Source organism: Rhizoctonia solani, chromosome 8 (assembly GCF_016906535.1).
Source record: "Rhizoctonia solani chromosome 8, complete sequence".
NCBI lineage: Eukaryota > Fungi > Basidiomycota > Agaricomycetes > Cantharellales > Ceratobasidiaceae > Rhizoctonia > Rhizoctonia solani.
Genome location: NC_057377.1, coordinates 477,220 through 502,195, shown reverse-complemented (window position 1 = coordinate 502,195; position 24,976 = coordinate 477,220). Strand labels below are relative to the sequence as shown.

The 24,976-nt window shown below is 46.7% G+C and overlaps 7 protein-coding genes across 7 annotated transcripts; 3 read left to right on the top strand and 4 right to left on the bottom strand.

Annotated features, from left to right (window-relative positions):
- Nucleotides 1-1,011: 1,011 nt before the first annotated feature.
- Nucleotides 1,012-5,975, top strand: RhiXN_09620 (alpha-L-arabinofuranosidase; the record flags this gene model as incomplete). Its single annotated transcript, XM_043329436.1, has 22 exons — nucleotides 1,012-1,188; nucleotides 1,239-1,333; nucleotides 2,907-3,087; nucleotides 3,142-3,155; nucleotides 3,210-3,284; nucleotides 3,344-3,492; nucleotides 3,546-3,926; nucleotides 3,982-4,019; nucleotides 4,079-4,086; nucleotides 4,142-4,176; nucleotides 4,232-4,254; nucleotides 4,311-4,352; nucleotides 4,408-4,420; nucleotides 4,470-4,684; nucleotides 4,748-4,758; nucleotides 4,815-4,836; nucleotides 4,893-5,089; nucleotides 5,143-5,262; nucleotides 5,315-5,343; nucleotides 5,396-5,499; nucleotides 5,562-5,678; nucleotides 5,736-5,975. The coding sequence occupies 22 exons, from the start codon at nucleotides 1,012-1,014 to the stop codon at nucleotides 5,973-5,975; spliced, it is 2,286 nt and encodes a 761-aa protein (XP_043182270.1).
- A 430-nt stretch (nucleotides 5,976-6,405) lies between these two features.
- RhiXN_09619 (GMC oxidoreductase) lies at nucleotides 6,406-9,181 on the bottom strand (the record flags this gene model as incomplete). The annotated part of the gene is made up of 21 exons (XM_043329435.1): nucleotides 6,406-6,459; nucleotides 6,516-6,573; nucleotides 6,628-6,638; nucleotides 6,694-6,740; nucleotides 6,790-6,818; nucleotides 6,871-6,946; nucleotides 7,000-7,072; nucleotides 7,122-7,143; nucleotides 7,199-7,248; nucleotides 7,299-7,379; nucleotides 7,433-7,614; nucleotides 7,663-7,710; nucleotides 7,767-7,822; nucleotides 7,879-7,970; nucleotides 8,026-8,168; nucleotides 8,221-8,269; nucleotides 8,321-8,423; nucleotides 8,475-8,834; nucleotides 8,885-8,896; nucleotides 8,967-9,054; nucleotides 9,106-9,181. The coding sequence occupies 21 exons, from the start codon at nucleotides 9,179-9,181 to the stop codon at nucleotides 6,406-6,408; spliced, it is 1,710 nt and encodes a 569-aa protein (XP_043182269.1).
- A 2,616-nt stretch (nucleotides 9,182-11,797) lies between these two features.
- Nucleotides 11,798-12,544, bottom strand: RhiXN_09618 (ribosomal protein L10; the record flags this gene model as incomplete). The annotated part of the gene is made up of 1 exon (XM_043329434.1): nucleotides 11,798-12,544. One exon carries the CDS (start codon nucleotides 12,542-12,544, stop codon nucleotides 11,798-11,800), a length of 747 nt encoding a protein of 248 aa, XP_043182268.1.
- Nucleotides 12,545-12,761: 217 nt separating this feature from the next.
- Nucleotides 12,762-14,469, bottom strand: RhiXN_09617 (mitochondrial chaperone BCS1; the record flags this gene model as incomplete). Its single annotated transcript, XM_043329433.1, has 6 exons — nucleotides 12,762-13,179; nucleotides 13,234-13,471; nucleotides 13,522-13,834; nucleotides 13,891-14,196; nucleotides 14,244-14,274; nucleotides 14,339-14,469. 6 exons carry the CDS (start codon nucleotides 14,467-14,469, stop codon nucleotides 12,762-12,764), a joined length of 1,437 nt encoding a protein of 478 aa, XP_043182267.1.
- A 351-nt stretch (nucleotides 14,470-14,820) lies between these two features.
- RhiXN_09616 (cytochrome P450 family protein) lies at nucleotides 14,821-16,914 on the top strand (the record flags this gene model as incomplete). Its single annotated transcript, XM_043329432.1, has 11 exons — nucleotides 14,821-15,019; nucleotides 15,076-15,202; nucleotides 15,256-15,447; nucleotides 15,512-15,782; nucleotides 15,836-15,971; nucleotides 16,020-16,033; nucleotides 16,089-16,281; nucleotides 16,339-16,405; nucleotides 16,454-16,576; nucleotides 16,632-16,775; nucleotides 16,833-16,914. 11 exons carry the CDS (start codon nucleotides 14,821-14,823, stop codon nucleotides 16,912-16,914), a joined length of 1,548 nt encoding a protein of 515 aa, XP_043182266.1.
- Nucleotides 16,915-19,490: 2,576 nt separating this feature from the next.
- RhiXN_09615 (carbohydrate esterase family 12 protein) lies at nucleotides 19,491-20,660 on the top strand (the record flags this gene model as incomplete). The annotated part of the gene is made up of 8 exons (XM_043329431.1): nucleotides 19,491-19,609; nucleotides 19,675-19,808; nucleotides 19,875-19,892; nucleotides 19,944-20,064; nucleotides 20,118-20,235; nucleotides 20,288-20,350; nucleotides 20,406-20,486; nucleotides 20,544-20,660. The coding sequence occupies 8 exons, from the start codon at nucleotides 19,491-19,493 to the stop codon at nucleotides 20,658-20,660; spliced, it is 771 nt and encodes a 256-aa protein (XP_043182265.1).
- Nucleotides 20,661-20,899: 239 nt separating this feature from the next.
- RhiXN_09614 (coatomer subunit beta) lies at nucleotides 20,900-24,672 on the bottom strand (the record flags this gene model as incomplete). Its single annotated transcript, XM_043329430.1, has 18 exons — nucleotides 20,900-20,928; nucleotides 20,985-21,110; nucleotides 21,163-21,287; nucleotides 21,340-21,401; nucleotides 21,450-21,733; nucleotides 21,786-21,936; nucleotides 21,993-22,106; nucleotides 22,168-22,368; nucleotides 22,426-22,550; nucleotides 22,605-22,788; nucleotides 22,849-22,916; nucleotides 22,977-23,113; nucleotides 23,180-23,337; nucleotides 23,393-23,732; nucleotides 23,770-23,782; nucleotides 23,829-24,240; nucleotides 24,294-24,455; nucleotides 24,505-24,672. 18 exons carry the CDS (start codon nucleotides 24,670-24,672, stop codon nucleotides 20,900-20,902), a joined length of 2,859 nt encoding a protein of 952 aa, XP_043182264.1.
- Nucleotides 24,673-24,976: the final 304 nt, after the last annotated feature.

The following is a 24,976-nucleotide window of genomic DNA, read 5'->3' as shown; positions in this document are numbered from 1 at the left end:
ACTATGTACCGCACATAACCTCCGCTTAAGTAACCCATGTCACCCATACCATATTAACTATGTTCTACTCAACGAAGTATGATATTCATGTTGAATTGGTGCCATCACCTACATGTAGATCCGGATGCCTGGTTATACTTAAGATTTGCAAATTTAGTATGCTCCTAAGAATAGTTATTGGGTTTAAACGGATAATGTATCATCCTGACAAGCCTGTTTTGTCATGAAATGGTCAAGGTTGCCATCATTTCAATCGATACGTAGTAGATCACGTTAGTTTACTCGATGGTTCCTTGTCAGGGTGGTGTTCCTCGAATTGCTGATCCTAATATTCCAGATCTGCGCTATTTCCCAACAGGCCAGTGTCTTACTTCGTTCTCTCCTGCTAACTTACATATACATGCATGTCAATTCCGTACATGGCATAATTATGACAAGCGTAATATTAGATATAATATTCACTTGCCTGTGGTTGATGCATAACTCAATTTGCTTCTCAACTGACATCAGACCCATAATACGCAGGAATGCTCCCCTGATATAGTTGTGTACAACATGCATGCGCAAAGTTGTAGTTCAACACGTTGGCTTCTCACAAAATCATACTATCCAACGATTCAATTGTCAAACTGTTCACTCCATAATACTTGGATGCGATCTTACGCCATGTAGATATTTCCAACCCCCAGAAACATTTATTCATACCTGGAATTGACAATAGCAAGGTGTCTTACCGCTAAGGTAAATAACGCCGTGCTTGATACGTATGTTTTATGGTAAACCAATAATTGGGTTCAATACTGTCGACTGGGTCCCACATCTTTGGGATAGAAATACCATCATGGCATCTTTGTGGTATGTGTAGACACTTTGAAACGCACAAGCCCAACACATTCTGAACACTGGTGCGTATAGGTAATCCACTCTGTAAATATCCTTCGTCCCTGGCGCTGTCAACACAATGACCATTGGCTTGCTGTTAGCAACAGATCCAATTTTATCATGTAAAACATGGCACTCTCCGATGGTATCTGCGGGATGTTTAACATTGGTAATGACAATTACCCCCTTGCCTTTTGTGGCTCTGATACCGTCAAGCTAAACAACTCTAGCACCGTGAGTACAATTTTACTGTGCATGGCCAATCCGAGCACCAGCGATTGGTTCGGGTACGGCACCAATCTTAAGGTATGGTCCTTTGTTTACTCTAGTTGGTATGTCTAATATTACGTCCGTAGTCCGACAACCGCGTTATTCAGAGAGCCGGAGACCAAGGCCTGGCCGATGATAACCTGTTGAGAGCCATCACTTCTCCGGTATCCGATCAATACTCGTAAGTTAAAAAATCGATCTTTCATACTTTCGACCCAAGTTGTAAGTCGAGACCAAAGAATGCAACGTGAATGCTGCTTGGACCTTGCCAAGCAGACCAATAACCCAAGCGACGTATGAGCAAACACAGAAAGAGTAATACTCGGTAGCATACGACACACACACTACAACTATTCGAGATTAAATGAATTGAAAAGAACTGTCCTCGTTTGCAGACAGTATAGCTTAAGTATGCAACATCCAAGATTTACCGAGAACAGCCCTCAAATGAATGTTGGGTGCTCCCATTGAATTGGTCAGTGTCCTTTGTAATCGTATGGTGTTACTAGGACCTAAAGCTGTATATCGCTTAGCTACCCGTGTCTATCTTCTGGTTATACTACCTCACTACACCTCTGAGAGCCGCCCCTGACAGACTCCTCCATTTTCCGTTACTAACCTTGCCTACGGTGTCTTATCCTTTGATCCGACCGATCCTTGTCAACTATACTTTGAGTTTGTGCCAGTGGTCAGATGAAAACGCGCTTAATTTCCTTAGTTCCTACGTCGCCTTCGGAGACAACGGCGTTCGAACATAGTTTAATTTTGCCTGTCTAGCCTTATTGTTAAAATCCAATTGTTTTATCCATGGATTTTGTGTTGGTTGCCACCTATTGAGCCACACTAGAATTTAGTGGAGGATACCGTATTCGAACTGCAGATCACCATTTTCAATAACGGTCGTGGCGGAGGATCTGGGCCAGGCAACGCAAAAATATGTACGCAACCGATCTCAGTAAAAATAACTACATGAGTCATGTATTACTACAGTAGCTCCGAGGCTACAACAGTGTCACCAAGCGCCTGCATAACTCACGCTAAATTTAACTTGGTATTTAACGTTTGATGGTTCGTAACCTCAACAGCTTGGGATTATGATATTTTTCCTTGACTACCTCATGTAAGATCAGAACAGTACAGTTATTGGTGTTGGGCTCGATCGGAAGATATGTAAGACGTAAGAATCGATGACTATTGTAGTGACAGTTGTAGCAGTCCCTTTAAAACCTGCGGTGGAAATCAACGTAACCTAGACACTACAGGGATGCACGCGTGTGAGTGGATTGGGGCTTTCTTGGGAGAAATGTAGGGAGAACATATGGTAGAAGTTTTATCCATAAATTGCTTTCTTCCTATCACCGCTTTCATTGGTCTTCTCTTGGATCGGCCCAAGGGAGAAGTTTGGATTTATTTCCAGGTCAAACCCCTCGTGATCTTGCTGTTGGCAACCTCCGCCAGGGTTCAATATTTAGCATAAACTTAGACCGTAAGGAGTAATTCAGTAGATACCCCGGTAAATTGAGCACCTTTAAGGAGTCATTAGCCTCCTAGCTGGGGTATTTTCGAACTTCGTTGATGATTACTTACTTCTCAGAATGAAATTAACTGCCACCCACTACTCATCACCAGGGCACATGCACAACTTCCTTGGACAAATGGAGATCTACATGGGCGTAGATTCACGACAAGATCTTCCTCTAAGATCTAGTGACCATCAATGATACACAGGTGTACGTGATTTGTATGTATATAAGGTACGGAAAACCTGACAAGTTCAACACCACGAGCGGCCCCGACAACACGATGGGACCCTTTTACAGACTTTTTGTTCTTGCTCTTACTGCGGGTGCCTTCGCCCAGTCCTCGTTGCGCATCCAAGTGACAAACACTCAAACTCATGCCATTCCTTCTACTATGTATGGTTGGATGTGGGAGGTGAGTGTCATTGCTTTCCTACCTGAGCTGTGACTGAACACTGTAGCTACTCAGGACATCAATCATAGGTAATCCTAAGATGTTCCCCGCAAGTGAAATCAATGTGCTGATCCTACCTGTAGCGGAGACGGCGGGCTATATGCCGAACTCCTACAAAACCGTGCCTTTCAGGCCGTGACCGCTAATACACCCCAAGCGTAAGAGGTATCATGCATATATAGGGCTCAATTGACTTCCCCCCCCCCCCCGAATTTAGACTAAATGCATGGAGTGCTTACAGAGGGACCAGCCTCAGCGTAATCAATAGCATTCCTGGGGTTTCCAATGCTCTTCGCAATTCCTTACAAGCTAAGATTCCAGCGGGCGCGAGCGGTCAAGTTGGATTTGATAACTCGGGGTACTGGGGTTTGTACTTTATTTCCTTCGTCGTAGCTACATTATTTTACCTCACTACGTAGGAATCAAGGTCCAATCGGGATGGAAGTACACAGGCTCTTTCTACGCAAGGTCTGATAGCTATACCGGTTCCGTCACCGTCTCCTTGGCTTCTTCATCAGGGACTACCTATGCAACCGCAACGGTTTCAGGAGTGACAAACTCCTGGAAAAAGTTCACCTTTGATTTCACTCCATCCCAGTCCGCCCCGGATGTGAAGAACGTCTTTCGCGTGACTGTGGACGGTGCGAGCGCCTCAGGGAAATCAGTTTATTTTGGAATGTTCTCACTTTTCCCTCCCACGTACAAGGGTCGTCAGAACGGTATGCGTATCGATCTTGCAGAAGCCCTGGCCGCATCGAAGCCTCGAGTATGGCGATTCCCCGGCGGAAATAACTTGGAAGGTATGCTCGTTCGTCATCCGTTCGACAGTGGTGGCTCATAAAATTATGATTATAGGGCAAACTGTCGCTAAACGCTGGAAATGGAACGAAACTGTGAGTAACAGTGCTTAGTTTTCCAGAGCTGTAAGCAGTTGGCTGACCGTTCACTGAAGATTGGGCCGTGAGTAAAATGAAATACTGAAAAGTTGCTAAAGCTCATCAAGCTTTTTCCAAAGGATCGAGAATCGTCCAGGACGTCAAGGAGACTGGGGTAAGTTTAACAAGTGAAAGATTTCTCGACACGGTCTCATGTACTATCTTGATAGGATATGCCAATACGGATGGACTAGTGAGCTTTGCGCTAAAGCCTGCTAGGTTCCGCCTTTCTGACTGACTACCGTCTAGGGCTTGATCGAATATTTGAATTGGGCTGAGGACATTGGTGCCGTGAGTTCTTCTCTGCCCATGTGTATCCCGGGGAGTGATTTAAAATTGTTTATAGGAGCCCATTCTTGGTATCTGGGGTAAGATTATGTTCAGTATAAGACTAAGTGACCACTTTAGCTCATCAATTGTACTACACACCAGCTGGCTATTCACTGGGCGGCGAAACTGTTCCAGAATCCCAGTTGCAACCTTACGTTCAAGATGCCATAAACGAAATTCAATTTATCACCGGAGATGCGAATACAAACCAATGGGCTAAACTTCGTGCACAGTACGGCCGTACAGCCCCATACAAGCTCAGGTATATCGAGATTGGAAACGAGGATTTCGCGGTACGTTCATTTAAATTTTGCCCGAGAATGCTACTAAATGCGATCATTTGCGGTATGCTATAGGCGTCTGCATCGTAAGTTATAAAGTCAGTTGAACACATAGATATATGCTCATCGGCTCCGTTTACAGCTATGCTCAGTACCGTTGGAGGGTAAGTCAAGCATGATGGGGGTCGAATTATTATTTGACTAACTGTATAAACCCAAGGTGTTCGTCAATGGCCTCAAAGCTGCTTTCCCCAACAGTGGCTTCCAATACATTGCAACAACTTACCCTAGCACTACCCTGAGCCCCGCATATACCCACATCGATTGGCACCAATACAATGTACCAAAGTGGTTTATTGATCATGCATTGGAGTACGATACGTACCCTCGCAACGGAGCACAAGTTTTCGTCGGAGAGTGGGTCATACCTTTGCAGGCCTAAACCATTCTTATTGCTGACTAATTTGCAGGTATGCCGTTACTTCGACAAATCCATCTTGTATCTTTGGACCTCCTTCGTGCGGTCGATTGGAGTACCCAACTCTTCAGGGTGCGGTCGCAGAAGCTGCGTATATGACGGGTTTGGAGCGGTAAGTAATGTCATGACAAATGGCCATTGTACAAATTCTCATGGGGACGTAGAAACTCGGATGTTGTCTTTGCTTCGACATGTGAGATATCCTTGAGTTTGATTATTATTCTGAGCTAACACGCCGTAAAAAGATGCTCCTACTCTACAAAATATCAACGGTCATCAATGGACTCCTGATGTCATCACCTTCGACGCTGGGTCAATGGTGAAATCTGCGTCGTACTACGCCCAACAGGTCGGTTTGTTCTTGCTCGTTATCGAAAACAGGCTAATTAAAGCTGTATGGGGTCGAATTAGATGTTTGGCAGCAATATGGGCACACATGTTCTCAAAACCTCGCCTGCGCCAAGCGCCAGCGTTCCATTGCACTGGGTTGCGAGCCACGACGCAGCTAACAAGATAGTGTACCTGAAGGTAGCGTAGATGTTATCCATGAAGTCTTTGGGCAATGATTAATTATGCGTTTGGTAGGCTTCTAATACTGGTACAAGCTCGTTCACAGGAACCTTCGCCCTTGATTTCCCGATCACTGGTCAATCAACTACCACCTTACTCACTGCCGGAGCCCCTGGTACATTCAATACTCTGAGCAATCCCAATGCTGTAGTCCCTCAAACCTCTAACCTCAATGTGGGATCCGGTGCAACTTCGTTTACCTATAACTTCCCTCCTCAAAGTGTTGCCGTATTCAAACTCCCAGTAGGATGGTGAAGTGAGGTATTCTCAGAGTTTAGAAACGAAACTCTTTAAGGGTGCTCTACAACTGTCCATATTCCTCGCCGTGTAGGGTAGTTCCAAATTTAACACATTCTTTCCTTCATAGTCCAAATGGTCCGGAAGTTTATACCTATACAATACCTAACTATTCTGGTTTGTGTCGCCAACCCGTGCATGATGAGTGGCGCTCATGAACGATGAAGCTATGCGTTATATAGACGCGGAGTTTATCATTATCTGGCATCCCGTGCCTCTGACTGACCCATAATACACCCCCAGTGAGTTTAGGGGCCCCGGGCTTAGAATAAGTTATTGCGTTTACATGAATTGTGTTACCGAGGACCGGAAACTGGCTTTCTGGGATAAACGAGAGGGAAACAATATTTATTTTTTACATAGTAGGGTATCGGACCAAGGATTCGTATCAGGTGGACTTAATGCGCTCGGAAGCATATTCGGCAATCGCATACACCAAGGACTATGGGAAAAGGTTAAACATTAAACGATTTTTTAACTAAAGACCAATAAACTTACCATAGTATGAATGCCAGGGAGGAGTGGAATGGTGGATGCGTCAACCACGCGAACGTTTCTGAGCCAAAAGCGTCAGACTGGGACTAGATGAATGGTGCATTCGGCTACTCACTGGGTTCCATACTGAGAATAAAAAAAATCAGTAAATTACGATAATGACGTGAAGAATTTTACTCACAACTTTGAAGTTACGTGGGTCCACAACACCGCCCTTGGCTTTGGGGACTAAAAAACGTTTAACATCCCAAAGAGATCAAATACTGCTAGAACTTACCTGCAGCGGCAGTACCCACGAAGTGAGACCTATCGCGGCCTTGGTATTAGGGAGTGCAAAAAATTAAGTAAAGAAGCTTACATGGTGCGGAAATTGGTCTTGAGCCATGATTCAAGTTGATCAGGCGAAGTAATATTGCTACCAGGTGTTACTTCGGCTGTATGCATATGATCAAAAACGAGTGGACAATCCCAAACTCGAGAAACGTACATTCAATATAGCTTGCCAATGGCTCTGCCGCAGTGATATTACGAGTGTAGGCGACCGCGCGGGAGAGATACCACTATTCTCCAATTAGATAAATATAGCAAGCGAGCCAGCCATAGACTCACGATATCGTGTTCGACGGATAGACTGGTCCGGTACGTTAGCAATAGTATACACAGATACTTTATTATAATATACGCACTATTTGGGGTCGAGGGTGGGCTTCGCGGTGGGATCAGAAGAGCTCGCGTGCTATAAAAATCAACATATACAATGGTATAAACATATATAATGATACGCACCACTTGCCCGCGCGAGAAGGTGTGAAGGTCCGTGGTGTAGAATTGAATGTTGAAGGTGCTGTCCGCGTTTTTAACAAGACTCTGCCACATGAAATCAACAAACCACTCCAATTTTTGCGTTCTTGATTACGAACCCAGTTCATCTCAGTCTGGGCAACCTTGTTTTTGATCAGCGACTTCATGATGTCGAATTGTTCTTGGGAGATCTCTCCAGTCTTAGTAGAAAGTAGTTGCTCGGATTTGGCAAGATCGGCAGCGGACAAAATGACTTGAGCAGGCTCAACCTCGATGATGGGTGCTTGAGTCTCCGCGCCAGCTAAAAACATTTAGGGGGAGGCATGGTTAAAACAATTCAGGAACATACCGGTAATGTTCTCGCTCTTAAGTCTATACTGAACATTGACACCAAGTTCTTTAAAATTCGATTAGTTGGAGTCTAATGTCTTTTTTCCGAACAACGTTACTCACGGTTCTGAAGGTTTTTTCCAACACCGGGCAAATCGACCTTCACAGGGACCCCGATGCTAAACAAAGTTCAGTACACTGACGGAAATAGCCGAAACTGGGTCGAAGTACTCACGCTTTAAGGATGGTTGGGTCACCGATACCACTCAGCTCAAGAACCTTGGGTGTGTGCAAAGCACCAGCCGAAACAATGACGTTCTTGGCCGCCTAACCCGGAACATAAGCTCAGATCATCAATTTGCAATCGGTAGTTCGGACTTACAAGGGTCTGAGCTTCGGTGCCATTAAGGTACTCAACTCCGGTGGCCAATACGTTTCCAGTGGCAGTGGAGTTCTTCCAAAGGATCTTGCTCACAGGTGAATCGGTAAATACATGAAGGTTCGCCCGTCCAGCATTCGGCAGGTCTGGTTCGTAGAAGTTAGTTATGACTTAAATAGTGGTAGTAATAACATTTACAATATGTGTTGGGCGAGTACGACCGGTTGTAGCTATTGGGGAAAATAGTCTTTATTCACAGTTAGCGGTGTATATTAATCTGAGGGACACTCTGACACACCACTTGGACCGGAGTAGCACCGTTGGGGGAACCTCCGTTATTGTCCGGGTTCCACTTGTGCCCGAGATTTTTGATAGTCGGTACTGCGACATCATTAAAGAAGCTACTCGTGTAATTAGATCGAGGTTCATAAAATTGTCAATAGACGTCTTACCTAGATACGTTGTTCTGGATCGTCACAGACACTGGGCCGTTGGTTCCGTGATAAGCCGGATTAGGTAGGACACCGCCAAGCTTGGTGGTTGGCATTGTAAGCTTCTCGCTCTTCAAACCGGCCTTCTGAAGGGTGGTAAACGACCATCCGGTAGCCCCGAGCTTCTCAAATGCCGCGTATTCCTCCTTGGCGGGCCGGATGTAGACCGCCCCATTGATCGCAGAAGAACCGCCAAGGACCTTGCCTTGAGCATGGGTATAGACTCGGCCGTTGGCCGCAGCCTGAGGGACGGTTGGGAGAACCCAATCGATTTGAGTGCCAAACGGCATGTAGCGGTTCCTCAAGTCGGTGACATTGGGACTGATAATGTTAAAAGATGCTCGGGATCGAATTAAGAGTTAATGGCTTACTTGCCAAATCCACTAATAAAACCATCGTCAAAGTGATCAGCAACGCGCATAGATATTTGCAGGTGCAAAGCCGAAAACTTACGTTCCACCAGCCTCGAGCACGGCAACAGTAACTTTGGGATCTTCAGAAAGGCGTGCTGCAACAGCAAGACCGGCGGTTCCACCTCCGACTGCCAGAATTTTAGGTAATCGTGCTGATATCATTCAGTATGCCAACGCACCGATGACATAGTCGTATGTAGTGGCAGCATTCACAGCAGCCGCAGAGATGAGGGAAAGAGCTCCAATTGCCTTCATAGTGGTAGCCCGCGAGAAAGAACGAAATATTTATTGAACATGTTGCCGCATATGCGTATTTATACCTAGGCTGGTCAGCTTGCATGCAACAACCAAGGCTTCTCGGATAATTTTGCGGAACGTCATATGGTCCTGATACCACCATTGATGTGGAAACCCAGTCAAATCGTTCCTCCCGGTGGGTCTCTATGCGCGCACGAGAGTTCGTCATCTTGGCTACTTGTGTACTAGAAGCAGAAATGGCCGGCCGACGGTCAAGAATTTGGATGGCACGTGTGGATTCAGACAAAATGCTCACCGGGCCGTGTGATCGCTTTTGGAAATCACAATTCATGAAGCGGGGGCGTCTTCCCCATAATTACGAAATCCGATTGGACCGATACTTCTATATGCTACAACCAGGCTGTCTTCTATAAATGGAGTAATATCATGTTTATGAGCATATTGCTGAGCGGAGACTTTACGTGATTTACTTTAGGCCAAGATGATCTTATGAGATATGATTTTGATGCGCGAAATGTTCCAACGGCGCCAAGAGCATAATGGTAGAGTCAGATGCAGTTTCAGAGTCTCTCAGAAATTTACACATCATCCAAAAGTATGTGCTGGCAATGATGCCTTGAGATTGATTTGACCATCAGGAATACCAGATTATTCGGCATGTTACGGAGGTCAGGTTGCTCGGCAGTTTACTCGCCACTGATGAGCGAGTTGCCCGGTCGATATGGCAGAGAACCAGTATAAATTCGATGTTACGGCGTCATTCTTGGCTAGTACGTTAGCCACGGGAATGAAGTCAAACGAAAGCCTTGATTATTTCACAAACCTGTTACCAGGATATGCGCCATACTCGCGTAACTTGAGCTTGCTCTGTATATCGCCACTAAAGTAATTTATACCAAAAGCGTTCTTGAAATCAAATATTGCTCTACGTACATAAGTAAAGAATGTTACTAACTGCTTCTTAGTCCTTAGCTAGAGCCGATAGGCTCAGGGTGCCTTGGTCTAGGCGTAAAAGCAAGCGCTCAAACTCGATCGCGAGTACTCTAGTATTCGCCACTTGAATTCGCACGGTCACCGAATTTAAACTATGGAAGATCCAAGAATGTCGATTAACACCTCCAAATTTCCAGAGAATTTGGTGCGCTCCGAAAATGACATATACAAGATGAAACAATTCTACTTATTTTCATAAACAGCGGACGACCGGCGGGATTATATATGTTGTTAGCGGTGTCTGGGCTTGTCGTTATTTAAGTTATTCGGTTGTGGTTCGCATTGTCAAAGCAGGAGTGTACGATAGTTGTGGAGTAACGAGGAGGCGACGAAACGCTTCTCTTGTGGGTGGCGACAGTGCTTTTGGATTATATATTTGCTCAATATTAGACGTTTCAATGTGACATCCCAACCCCCTCTTTGGCGACCTTGGATAAGATCGCTCTCCTCATCCATGACTATGAGCCGCCGTCACTGACTAAAATTATTATCTTGTGGAGTAGTGTCATTCACTTGACCAGTCGGTAAGAGCTCCGGTAGGCTGGCCAATTTGAAAGAGCTCGATGCGCGCGGCAATATGAAATTATAAGCGTCATGGAGAGTATGCATGGCCTTCACGACCGGGATTCTTGTGCTCAGTGTCCAAGTTACTTCCACCCCCTCCTTCTGGTACCCGATGTGGCGCACCATCTGCGAGCTGCCGTACCAACTTCGCGCTACTGTAACTCATCGAAGAAGACGCTGTCAAAAGCGTCCGGTCGTGTGAGTGGCTATGCTTCAGCCTGTAGCTAATAGGCACCTATTGTGCACATATATGCACCGTTTCAGCTAAGTATAGCACGAATGGATTGAAAATCAGGCCACGATCATCGTCTGTGAGTGTAGCCTTGAGTAGACGCGGGCCGGCCCGGGCCTGTCGTGTTCCTTTAGGTATAGAACGGCTGAATTGCGTGACTCGCTATCTTGAGGCCAAGAAAATCCGCCCGTCCAGCAAGCCGCTCGCATAGCAAGACATGTGCCCCTTGACCGGTGCCGTGAATACGGGAGGTTAGCATAGCGTTTGCTGGACATTCTTGGCCGATGGAGATCTCGATACCCCATGAAGTTTATGGCACACTTGGCTGGCTAGGCACAAAGAAATACGGATATGATCCTCACGCCATGTGGCAGGTTGGTTCTGAGGAAGAATCGGGCGTGGTTATTAGAGGCAGTGGCCGGTCCGAGTGGTTCGTCAATCTCGTCAGTTCAATCCATGGTGGGCACTATGCGAGCTCTGACAGCGATCTCGTAAACAATGATCTTCAAGAAGCAGGCCAGAATTGTCATTGGGAATTCAAAACAATTATTCCCAGGTCCAATTCATACGGGGAGATCTACCCGTAGGGATGAGAGCTTCTCTATTATTGCACTTGGAATATCAGCCAGTTATTGTCCAGGCCCAGAACGTGATAACCATAACTTAGTCCCAAGACTGCTTGCTGTACGTAGATGCTTGATGTGCAGATTAATATTGAACTCATTACAGACAACCATAGTAAGGTTTTGGTAGCGAATCCGACAGTATTCTATTAGCGTACAGCCAACATACTCGAGCGGTGCATTAAAAAAGGAAATCTTTATTTATCCTTCTTTTTGATTCTCCTCTAGACTCGCCTTCAGACCCTCCAATGTTCTTGACAGACTCCCACCCCTAGCTTGATCCAGAACCCCAGCAATTTGAGCAGCTGGAGCACTCAACAGCCCTACTAATTGAGCACGAAGGGTATCTAACGTGGGTAGAGCAGACAGCGCCTGGATTCCCGCAGCCTGGAACACACGCCCCTCGGCATACGCCCCAATAACGTGGATCGTGGGCTTTACTTCGCCTGCTGGGTCACCCGCTCTAGGCTTAGGGACCGCTCTTTCGATTACTCGTAGCACGGATTTGAGATGAGGCGGATCGAGGCTCGGGAATGCAAGGATAGCAGCTGGGCCTTGCACGTTGGAAATCAGTGGCGCGGCTTGTGGTTGGGCCGCTTTGACAGCGGCACCAAAGATGGCATGTCGAATCACGGATAGTTTGGCTGGACGTTGGTCTGCCGGCGCTCCTTTGCTTGGTTTGATTTTGGCGAGGTCCTTGCGTAGGGCCGTAAATTTGGCAACACTGAAGTTCTGATGGCCGAGAATTACGAAAAATGGAGAGCCTTGTATTGTGCTCGAGTATTCAGAGTAAAGTGCCGCCTTGCGGGAGGTGTAAATTCGATTGGGGTCTGCAGGAGGAGCCGGAGGTTTGGGAGGTTTGGGCGGCGCGATGGGAATTGTGCTTGCATACCAACGACGAGATATCGGAGCTATAGTCCTGAATGCAGCTCTGCTTGAGCTTGCCATTATCTACCAGTATATTTACAACAGCCCCGCCCGATCTAGTAACTGTACTCACCTACAATCTCACGAGCCCGTCCAGATGGAAATCTCAGTAGATCACGTGAAAAGTGCTGCTATTACTTAATATCCTCCCTATGGTAATCATCTTGTCGAAAGAGTTTTCATTTCAAGGGTGGCTCGGCTTTGAACAGTCTAATACAGAAGTATGTAAGGATTCTATCTAAGTTTTAGGTAATTTGAAACAATTCGTGAGCGTGTCCACTGCGCTTTGCGCGTCATGCAGGATAAAGTGCCCTTGTAACGCTGCCATACTCGCCCTCTTCCCTTGACCGATCTCGGAAGTTGTAATGTCCTTCACCTTTTGCGCGAGAGCTTGTACGTCTAACCGATCTGCGATTTCTTCCTTTCCTTCACCCTGCTCTGATTGCCCTCTTCCATAAAAGCGAGCAAAAAGTTGTGCTGCTTGGTCTGGTTGAGCATCGTCGAGGAGCTGTATGAGATCAACCCTGCCGGGTCGAACAAGAGCAGGGTCGAGGCGCGACAAGTGGTTGGTTGTCATGAACACTATTCGCTCTTCTCCAGAAGCAACTCCATCGAGAGCATTTAGTAGTCCGGAAAACGTTACGCCTGATTGATAGCTAAAAACTCCATTGTAAGCATGATAGTTTGCCGTGACAAAAAGAAGTACGCACCCATCGTCATTTGTTTGCACTCGTTTATTGAATGCGGCATCGATATCTTCTAATAATACGAAGCTCCGTTCAGGGACATGGGCGAGGAGGTAATTGAGCTTGTCGTCAGTTAGACCCCGTTCTGAGATGTTCAAGACGCAAATGTTATAACCTAGGCTCCCGGCAAGCGCCTGGATGAAACTCGATTTGCCACTTCCTGGAGGACCATGGAGGAGGTAACCTCGCCGGTAAGGGATACCTGTTACAAAGTTTAATTTAATAGTTGTCTCATGATAGGGACTTGCTTACCTCGCTCAGTATACCACTTTCCCCGGTTCATGAACGATTTGATGTCCTGCACAATATTATCGGCAACTCCATCGGCCAGAACTACACTCCCTAGCTCCCTTTTCCTGCGAGGACGACCGAATTGGGCCCATTCAATACCTCTCGCGATGTAGACCACCGTCCGTCCTTCGTTCCCTTGCAGCGCTAAATCACGAGCCTCGGCCAAGAGCGAAGAGAATAGAGCACGGTCGCGTGCGAGGGTAGTGAGGGTAACGGTCTCCCAAGGAGATCCTGAATTCAAGTCGAGGAGTTTTTCCTGTCGCTCTCGCTTGACCTAAACATCGTGTACACAATTAAATAGGATGAAAGAGCAAAGTTACATGTACAAACCTGGATCCATGCCCCTCTATATCTGAACCAATGTGTGCCTGGTGCCGGTACCAAACTAAACGTTACATCAGAGGCCCCGTTCGAATGAGTCGTCTTGTTCGTCTCTACCGCCAATTGGTGGCTATGTATTCTTATTCCAGACCCGTGAGCCGTGCGGCTTTTAGCTTGATGGGCCATCCATTCGAGAAACCATGCATGTGAATGATCCCGGATAGGGATTTCCAAAGAAACCAATAGCCGTCGTTGGGCGAGGGTGGTTAAAAGTGTGGCGCTTCTTCTAAGGACTGTGAGGCCAACTCCAACTCCCTAATTAATCGTTATTAGAAGTTCTAGTCACTGAGAATACTACGCACCATCAAACCAAAGCCAGCTGAAAAGTATGGGCTACAAAAATTGTCGCGCCCTGGTAAATAGTGGGATCATTTCTGTTGGATTCATGCACACCTACTTTCCCTCGGTCAATTGATTTATCAGTCCAGAGATTCCTCCCGAGCTAGACTGCGTGACTCTGACTGCCGTGGGGATCTCATCCTGCGATATAGCCGTGGAAGGCAGGTCTACAGCGTTGGAGGAAGACATCACGTGACCTTACCGCTTCGGTCTCAGCGGGTAAATTACACTTCTATCCGGAACCAACTATATGCAATGTCCTAATGCCCACTATACACATAATGCTCAGCCGTGGGTTCGATGCAGCCGGACACATCCGGGGCTATGTCAGAGAGATAGAGCATTTTTACGTCTTACTTGAGCTAGCTTTTCATTTTACAATCTGGACTTGACAGCATGGTGCCTTATTACTGTATCCTGCTTCGACCGGCAGAAGATACATCCGAATGATGATACTCGACTGGCAGTTGTGTATTCTCTTCCGGGGGCCAAAAGTGCATATAAATTAGAACATCTTGCGCAGTTCTCACGACCACCACCATGCCTTCAAATTTGTATGTCTGGGAAGTGTTGCTCCTCTGTGCTGGACTTGGTGTGGTTATATGGAGACAATTTACTCGTTCTCAGAAACTCCCCCTGCCTCCAGGTCCTCCTCGGCACATTCTACTAGGGAATCTTAGGGATTTTCCCAAAGATCGTGAATGGCTAGGCTACATGAAGATTGGCCAAGACTACAAAAGTATGGCAGCTCAAATGTCTACCGACTAGCTTTGTTCACGATTAATTCTCCTCCAGGCGACATTATTTCTTTCTCGGCGCTGGGGAGAACCATCATTGTACTTAACTCTCATCGTACTGTGACGGACCTACTCGATAAACGCGCCAAGTATGCAGATCGCCCCCAAATACCGATGATCAACCTGTAGGTGCCAGTATCGTTCTGCCACACATACTGAACGCAACTCTTTGAACCAGCATGGGGTTGGGTGATATTGTCACTTTCTCTCAATACGGACCTCGATGGCGAGCACTCCGCAAATCAATCCATGCCGATATGCAGGAGTCCGTTATTCCAGAATACTGGCCTTCCCAAGAAGCCGAAGCCCAACGTCTGGTGGCAAGATTATTCAGCCATAAGGATAGGACATTGCTTCGAGACGTGCAACAGTGAGTCCCCTATATCCGAATTTATGGATCAGGTACCTAACTCCTAATCACAAACCAATGACAGCTGGGCAGCTGCGTTCCTGCTTTCAACCACATTTGGTTATTATCTCCCCACTGACTCTTCCAGCGATCCACTCCTGCCATATATGGAAGAACTATTGGACATGGTTACCTCCGGGACACAATCGTCTCGGTTTTTGGTTAATCTTCTTCCGGTACTCAGATACTGGCCTGAGTGGATGCCCGGAGGATCTTTTCAAGCGTTGGCTCGTAGGGGGCGTGAACTCCGAAAATTGGCTGGAGATAACCCCTTTGATAGAGTCAAGACCGAGATGGTATGTCAAATGCGGCTCTAAGCCCCTCTGAAGAAGTGATAGATCAATTTCAGGCGAACGGCGTAGCTAAACCATCATATGTCTCTCGCATGCTATCCGAGATCGAACACGCCAAGGAAACGGGAAATAGTGCTGATGCACAATATCATGAAGAGCTGATTCGCGCCAATGCTGTGACGATATTCGGTGGTGAGCAGGTCTTAAAAGAGTAATTAGTTTATCTAACGAGCCTATCAGCGGGATTCGATACCGTGAGTGGCATACATAACTATCAATTACCCAATCAAACAACACGGGGGATAATAGACAGTTACAACGTTCCTCTCATTTCTTGTTGCGATGCAACTGTATCCTGAAATACAGTCACGCGCTCGAGAGGAGATCCTTGGCACTATCGATTCAACGAGTGGGCAACCCGATCCAGCGCAGGTTGTTAGTCTACCGTATCTTCAAAATGTTCTTCGAGAGGTGATGCGATGGCTCCCAGCTCTGCCGTTTGGTCAGTTCGGGGCGCATATACCCGGTCATCGTCAGAGCTGACCCTTAGGTCGAACAGGTATTGCACATTCAGCGCAGGAAGATGACGAGTATCGAGGGTATCATATACCTGCTGGGAGCGTTATGTAAGAATTTCCTCGCAGTGCAACCCCTCAGAACTTAGTCCAGTTCAGAATACCCAATCTGTGGGCGTTATCTCGAGAAGAGTCTGTGTACGCGGATCCGGAGAGTTTCAATCCAGATAGATTCAACGACCCCAGTTTACGAAATGAAGTGCCATTTGGATTCGGAAGAAGGTATGTTCGCATTTAAATGAACCACTTCGCCACTCTAGCTTATCTCTTATTTTAGGCGATGTCCTGGAATGCATTTGGCGAATTCAAACCTCCTTATCGCATTTGCATATATCCTTGTGAACTTCGAGATTACAAAGGCTACCAACGAAGATGGTAGCGTCGTCGAGCCCACTGTAACCATGAGGAAAGACTTGAATAGGTACAGATATACCTTCGATCCACACTAGTACTTCAGAACTAATTTACCTATAATTAGTCGACCTGATCTACTACGCTGTGGATTTATACCACGAAACCAGGTTGCTTTAGAGGAGCTTGTCAATAGATGGTGGGCATAATGCGTAGCGTGTGTAATCAAGGGAAGGTGCTATTCAACTTGGATTTAAAGCATCAGTTTGTATGGCTTCAGCGAAGACATGTGAAAGAGTTCTAACTTCACTTGTTTCACACTGTATAAAACAAGTTAATCTTCAATATTTAAACGTAGTATTTGGTACGCTCAGGTAAGGGCGACCCGTCAATGCGGTTACCTTGTACTGAATATCGAGTCTGAGATCTTCTAAATGTGTCCGACAAGTCTGGTCCAATATAAATCGCTTCAGTTATCAGAAAACTGTTCCGCGCCTATCCAGTCGAAGGTCACTCGGTTCCATTAGATGATGAATAGGCCTTGAAAAGATAATTGTATTGCAAAATGAATGGGCCAAGTGACCATGGTAGGGTTACATATATCTTCACAAGTTCTCGAACTGGGTATATAATCAAAAGGCCCCAAAGGTGATGGATGATATACATTTCGACCCGTTTTCTGAACTCTCATAGAGATCAATCTCAACTCAGTACGAAATTCATCTGCGATGATAAACACTCACACTATACTGATTCTTGGGCAGAGCATCATTTCAAACTACCTGGCCCCAGTGCTGTATAGTCTGACCGGATTCGTCTACCTCAATAGAATCTAGAACGGCTGGTCCAGGGGTAGGATATGGTGCCAATGTAACGGGCATCTTCTGGTGTTTGACTGTAATCCATTCCATGGGTTTCCGGTTGGATAACTCGGACGTCGGCGAATGCCTTGGATTACCGCTGATGTGGCGTAACAAGAAGGAAGTGATGGCGAGTAGAACTAGTATTACCGACCACATAAGTACCCGCCGACCACGACTTGGTTGTGCCTTTCGTTGTAACCGAATAGGGGGTCGTGCCACCGATTTCTCTCGGGGCATGTGGGACTGGATGGGAGTGATCGGTGCGCTAGGACTGAGATGTACTTTAATATGTATATCGTCAATAGGTGATTCCGATATCGCATCTGTGCAATCTTGAGAATATGGAGTTCGTGGGGTCAAACCGCTGGTTGGTTCAGCATAATGAATGACTATAGTTGGTATAGTAAGAGTTTGAAGAGGAGCAGGTCGATTGGCATGAGAAGTCATCATAGATGTACTGAGCTAGTCTATACGTTGGAAGGTTAAAGGAATGAACTGGGGGTTGAACGAATGAATGAATGAACGGAAGTTGGAAGAAAGAAAGATACTTGATTTTTGTTATTAAGAGTATCAGTCTAGATACGGTCTCCAAGAATCTTTGCTTTAGGCTACGTGACTAAATGAACTCCAAGCCGAATGCTCTAACCGTTGCTATGTTACCGTACGGATACGTAAGGTTTCGCCCCTTCCGAGTCGGGGCGCTTGTCACCTACCTGACTACGGCCGGTTCCGGCTGCTCATTGTCTGGTCTCTTAGTATATTTGCTATGTCTCGTTGATACATTACCAACTTATTTCTCCGCGGGTTCAACCGCTTTATTTAAAACGAGAAAACTCTCGCCCCTTCTACTTATTCTTCTTCTAACAATTTAAAGGGGTCACACAGTCCTGGATGTTGGCTCAATATCCACGCTATCCATGATCAAGAATCAGTTTGGGTACACTTAAGCACCGGTGTCAATGTAACCAAGTAAGTAAGTTATAGTCTCCTAATTTCATAATACCCACAAAGTAGCGCAGCCTCCGTCGCACGGATATATATACATCATTTCCTTACTCCCTACTTGCGGTTGCTCCGTGGGTGTGCGACTCCTTAAAACTGAAAAGTGTTTTGAGCCTGTGGTAGTGTCTTTGCAAAGGATTATCGGGATCTGAAATTTATGTGAATAATAGCCAACCGTATGCTGCTCCCGAGTATTTTGTGATATGACAGGCATTCTATTTGTCGTTGTTATCGAGTACAAGTTCCGTGCCCTTCCGCTTGCATCTGTTTCCTATTTAATGAAGGAACCTCAATGGCGCTATCGGAGCCGGGTTTCCTAAGTCTCTATCACAAATGCTAATTATACGACTAAACTTGGCGGTTGGAACCGAGAATTTTGCACGATCAAGCCCATGCCTACGTGTCCAGAAAGTGTATGAAACAATTCTCATTATATCCGAATATAGTAAGAAAAGGGGTCTCAAGGAACAGTACCGATGATCCGCCTCGCTAAAACAGACTTAATGAGCTCGTCAAAGCAGTAGGGCCGACGGGCCGCCCCAACTCCGTTGTGAGCTTCGTCGCTTTCGGGATCAGTGAATTGGTCTCGTGATGCGAGCTTGTGATCATAGCTTCGACGCCGTGATAACAGCTGGCGCGTGGCTGCCTTCTTGACCGCATAGGATATAGAATCCGCTTTGTTCTGATCATACCAAATTTGGCAATTTAGATGTGTATATCTCAACGGAAACACTGGTAAATGGGGATTATGATGGCTTCTTTTGTAGAGTTTTCAGCCTTCCCAGGATCAAACGCGGTTCATGGTAAGTTGTCGGATGATCCTACTGCGCTTCACAATAAGATGGTGCAGGGTATAAAAGCGAGTGATTATAGAGTTCCGTCGCTGCTGTCGTTCGCTGCCGTCTGCTCCTGTATAAACCATGTTGTTCCGAATCTCGTTTGTTGCTTCTATGGCCGCTGCCGTGTTGGCGGCCCCAAGTCTCTACCTCGTTGGAGACTCTACCATGGCATCTCACTCGGCATCAGAGGGTATTCAAGGGTAAGCCCGCTCGTGGCCAGTAAAAGCGGGTATTGAATATTGAATAATGATTGGTCTACCCGCAGTTGGGGAGTAAAAATTCCTCAATACTTGCAGGATATCACTGTCGTCAATAAGGCAGTCAGTGGTCGCAGCGCGCGTAGCTACTGGCGTGAGGGAAAGTGGACGGCTGTCCAAAACTCGCTTAAATCGGGAGACTGTGAGTCAAGGATCGGACGCTATACTTCGTAAATCCCGAAGTCTGACACTGAAATGATATGACCAGTCGTTATCATCGAGTTTGGTAAGCTCATTCATAACAAATATACATGTTTTTCACTGACCGCTAAGGTAGGTCACAACGATGGTGGTTCACCTTCCACAAGCGATCGGGCGAGTGTTGGTGGAGAGGGATCTGATACCCAGACCGTTACTCTTTCTGATGGAACTGTTGAGACTGTTTACACTTGGCCAACGTGAGTTGTAGCATATTGGAGTACTGCACGATCGCTCATCCTTCTTTCCTCAGATACGTTGGCTGGATGATCGACGGAGCTAAGTCTAAGGGCGCTACCCCGATCGTTTCTGGTCAGACCCCCAACAACCCTTACGAAAACAGCGCTACCATCATCAACTCTCCGCCTCGCGTAAGTCAATCTATAACATAATTGGTCGTATTCACTGAAATCCGGATAACAGTTCGTTGGCTACGCAAAGAACATTGCTACCAAAAAGGGTGTCCCATACGTTGACCACTTTGCCGTAAGCGCCCGTATATTAACCTGGGGAGAACATTCTGATATTATTCAATACACAGTCGAGCATCAGCCTGTACACTAAGCTCGGCAAATCAGTCACCGAATCCTATTTCCCTCAGGACCATACCCACACCAACGACGTAAGTTGTGGTATAATAGTAATGAGTCAAAATTACTGATTCAAAATTGCAATGTAGGCTGGCGCGAACCAAGTTGCGTGGGCGTTCCTGTCCGGCCTAAAATGCCCAGCGGCGGCCGGTGTTCTCTCGCAATACGTCAACTCGGTTGGTCAGGGTGCTGGAGCTCGCTGCTAGACATGGTCTAGTTGATTATGGTGTATATACCTCCGGAAATGTTTTCGTCACCTATATTTTAATTTCCCGGTTTTGAGATCTCGAACACCTAAATCGAGATTTTGGCTCCGCGACGCATACTAGTATAAGGTCATAAAATTCGTACTTCAGATCTCAAGCTCACAACACAAAAATTATCCCTGTTTTGATATTGGTTTGAAGTCTACATAACATGCTGGTTGATATGCCACTGGTTGTACTTATGCAAGTGGTGCGACCTCCTTTTGAGCTATCAGAGTGCACGTGATTAAGGTCAACATCGTTTATTCAAGCAAATCGACTTACCGAGAGTGATCTTGTCGCCCAGCGACAATGCAATTCCCTGGGTTTTACTCCTAATACGCACGTGTCCTTGGATATTTCCGGTGCCTTCGATCTTCTCGATACTGAGATTCGCCAGCGCATCCTCACCTTTGATTTGATGAGTAACCACAGTCCGGGAGAACTGGCGCGAGTGACTTACCGAACAAAGACCGCGCATACATGTTCGCCGAAAGGAAGTCGCAATCTCCCGAAAGGGCCGCTTCGGGAGTAAGGCAGGACATGTTCGTTGATTTCATAATATGGTTCAAGTATGTTCTCAGATCACTGTGAACCCGATGAAATTAGCACCAGAGCTCAAAAGGGGAGGGACACTTACGTGATAGTAGTGTTCACGTTCACCCTGTTCTCCCATTCGAATTCTGTCCACATGCTGCGGAACTATACACCCCGTGAGCACCATCGCATCTCAAAAACAGGTACACTTACCTGAGCTTCGTTGCAATAAGCAGGCTTAATGTAATCCATGATATCAATATGTATATCATTAAGCACCACACAGGTCTCAGAAGTGCCAGCCTCCCAGATAATGTTGCCGAAAATCACGCCCGTTTCGGTGGAGGAGACTTTGATTGTGGCCTTGACGCTATGGAAGCTGTGTGGGCCCAAGGTATGGGTTGTTGGTCGCTCAACCAGCTTGACATCTCCGAGCGTGGCAAATTCAATAACGAGATTTTGAAGAGTATCAGTTGTTTGATTTACGATCAGCACGTCTAGAAAAGTGGGGTTATTGACATGAATGAAGGCAGTATGACTCGGACATACCAAGGAGAATGTCGAATCCTTGGATCTTGACGTACGCCTCCGCATATACAGGATCGGAGAACCCAGTAAGCTGTACTACCCGACTGAGATTGGAGATTATACTGCCTCCAACTTCGGCAGCTCCGGTCGCACGGCTGACTTCAAGTTCATACTATGTGGAGAAAAATCAATTTAAAGCGATTAGATGATACGGACGGAAGAACATACGTCGTCCAATCCTTCATTCGTAGCCTTTTTCGTGAATTGCCTAAATGTGATGAGGTCATCCGCCTGGATAGCAGTCTTCTTCGTATCGCGCGCCTTCTTCTCCGCAGCTTTTTTCTTTACGGGAACAAGGTAGAATGAGTATTGTTCGTATATTCAATGTGAACGCAAAACACACCTCCTCATGTGCAACCATCTTGGCATACGCCGCCTTGGTGTCTTTCAAGAACATTTCCTTAACTCGGGTATTCTTGGCGAGCTCAGTGGAAGCTAATGTTTGTACGCAATTCATGATGCGTTCTTGTGAATCCTCGTCGATCGGGACCGTCACGAATTGGCTTTGGCCAACTCGGATCAGAGAAGTCATGATCAACATTGCCTATAAGCCAGAACGTCCATCAGCATGAATAAGAGGATATGTGAGTGATTGACGGACCTCTGCACGGAGAGAGTTGGCCCTCTTCACATCCACACCCTCTGCCTCTCCATACCTCAGGACTAGCTTGGTCAACGTAGCTGCCAAAACCGAGCCGGTGTAAAAATCTCCGCCCAAAATTAATGCTACGACCCCCAAAATTCAGTCTTCCAATAACCAAGGTGAAGATAATAAAATACCTCGTAGAGGAGGCTTATTCGCGTTCTTCACAGCTTCGAGGCGTGCTCCAGTATTAGAATACGCGGTCTCGGTCGCGTAAGTCCCATCCGCCAAGATCCTCGGCGCGCTAGATTTAGTGGATTCCTTTTTGTCCTTGTCGGTATCATCCTCCGCAGCGGCGGCAGTCGCTGCATCCAGGAGGCGCTACAAATGTGAGGTTCATTCGTAACAAAATCAAAGAAGTGGATGATAAAGGGGGGTTACCTGCTCTGCAGCCAAAATAGGAATCTCGCCCAAGACTTCTCGGATCTTCTCAAAGACGCTCTCGATTTCTGAAAACCATGATAAGATATATCCAAGTTAAAATGAGGTTTTTAAAAAAGCGGACATACCAGATGCACCCGAACAGTATTCTCCCACAATCCACAAGCCACCGCGGAAGACTTTCCCGGACTTGATCTCTGAAAAGGTTTCGAGGAGGCGAGAAGTGATCGCTCCACGCAGATTAGGGAATTTCTCAACGACTTCTCTATATGAATATGCGAGTTATTACATAGGTCTTGAACCAAGGGCGGATTAGAGATTAAATGCTTACCGAACGAACGCGACGACATCGACTGCAGCCGGATTGTTCGTGTCTCCAAGGAATTCCATGAGTGCATGCACAACGCTCGCGGCGACCTCTGAGAATTTGATCGCGCATACGTGGATGGATTGAATGAGGAGTTGGCGGTACTCGGTCGTCCCAGGCGTCTACGAGTCGAAATATTCAACCGCTTGTCAGTCTGGTTTAATTTAATTCTCCTACCTTTTCGGCCTCGGCTTCTGTGGTCCTCGCCAGAGCCTTCTTCAGCAACCCAACAACCTCTTCGACATTCCGGCTCGTAACCATTCCCAATGCGATTCCCAAGCATTTACGACGCACGTCCAGATCCGGGCTCTGTAGTACCCTCAACAAGTCCATCACGAGTGGGTCCAAGACATGCTGATGTTTCGAGTGCAAGACCTCGAGACGGTCGAGGACGATTAATTTGACGTTGTTGTCGGACTCACGGGCAACCAGGTCAATGAAACATTGAGCGGTTGCCTTGACTGCTGCTGGGTTTTGGGTAAGCGAGGTGAGAGTGGTCGCTGCATCGTATTTGACGCTGTGGGAGGAGACAGTGAGGAGGGAGAAGATGATACGGATATATCTTGGCTGTAACAGAGGCTCAGTTTGCTGAAGAAGTAAAAATCCAATGCACTTGCCCTCAAGGATGCATCAGCGCCTGGCCTTGAGCTATCCTTCCTGATAAGCTCGATTGCAGCCATTTGCAGCAATTCGTCCATGCTCTCGATAGAATCCGCATTCTTGACCAGCCATTCGACCGCACTTTCTGTCGCACATTGGCTCAGGAATACAAACGCATTTCGCTTACACGTCGAATCAGACTCGGCAGTGAGGAAAGTCTCGATGAGTTCCGGCGCGTCGGGGATTAGTTGCTCGTGTTGCCTGTACGTGGTATAGACCGCGAACACAGCATTTTTGCGCACATACGAGTGACGATGCTCAAGACATGTGCGAAGGGTGGGTATCAATGGTTCAAGCAGCTCTGCGTCTGTGAGTTTCTGGAGCGAGCGGAGGGTTGCACCACGGATATATTCGTTGGGGTGTTGCTATAATATAATAGAGTCAAGTTTACATAAGAAAGGAGGATGAATGCACTCACAAGATCATTTCGGATGGCATTGCATACGAGAATCATCTCCTGCTTGAGTTTCCCGTTTTCGTCGTGCTTTGGGCATATCTCCCAGTAAAAGTGCAACATTTTCTTGAGTTGTTTGCTCTTAGATGGCAGTACATATTGAATAATTGGCATTAGTAGCGTGGGCTGGAGCCTGCTGTCAGCACCACATCCACCGGTAGATTGCCCTGCTCACATGAGGGTTTCCATTGAGCGTCGATATGATAATCGTCCTCAGCGTCTCCAGCTTAGTTTCATCTGTTCCTTTTTGTAGTGCATTTCTTAATTCTTGACTAGTGGGACCCTCGGACGTGTCCTCGCGTACTACAGTGTAGCACGTCTGCTCGGCGATCGTAGAGGCCATGACGGGTTAGATGAGATGGACGTGTCCTAACGGCGCTTAGTCGAGGGTTTATTAAGCGCTCGGCGGTTGTGGCTCAGCCATGTTGCTTGGTATTGTTTACCGCTACAGACCTCTGACCTCCGACGACAGTGCATCTACTATCCGGATCCAGTGACCACGGGCCCTGCGCAGGGACAAGTTCCTCTTGGACACCTGGCTGAGCTGGTGTGAGGGATACTCGGGCATCCGGCACAATGAACTGGCGGACCAGGCCTTTGGGGCTGAACTCTACTTCACAATCTTACTCTATCCCTGGCTCAGAAAG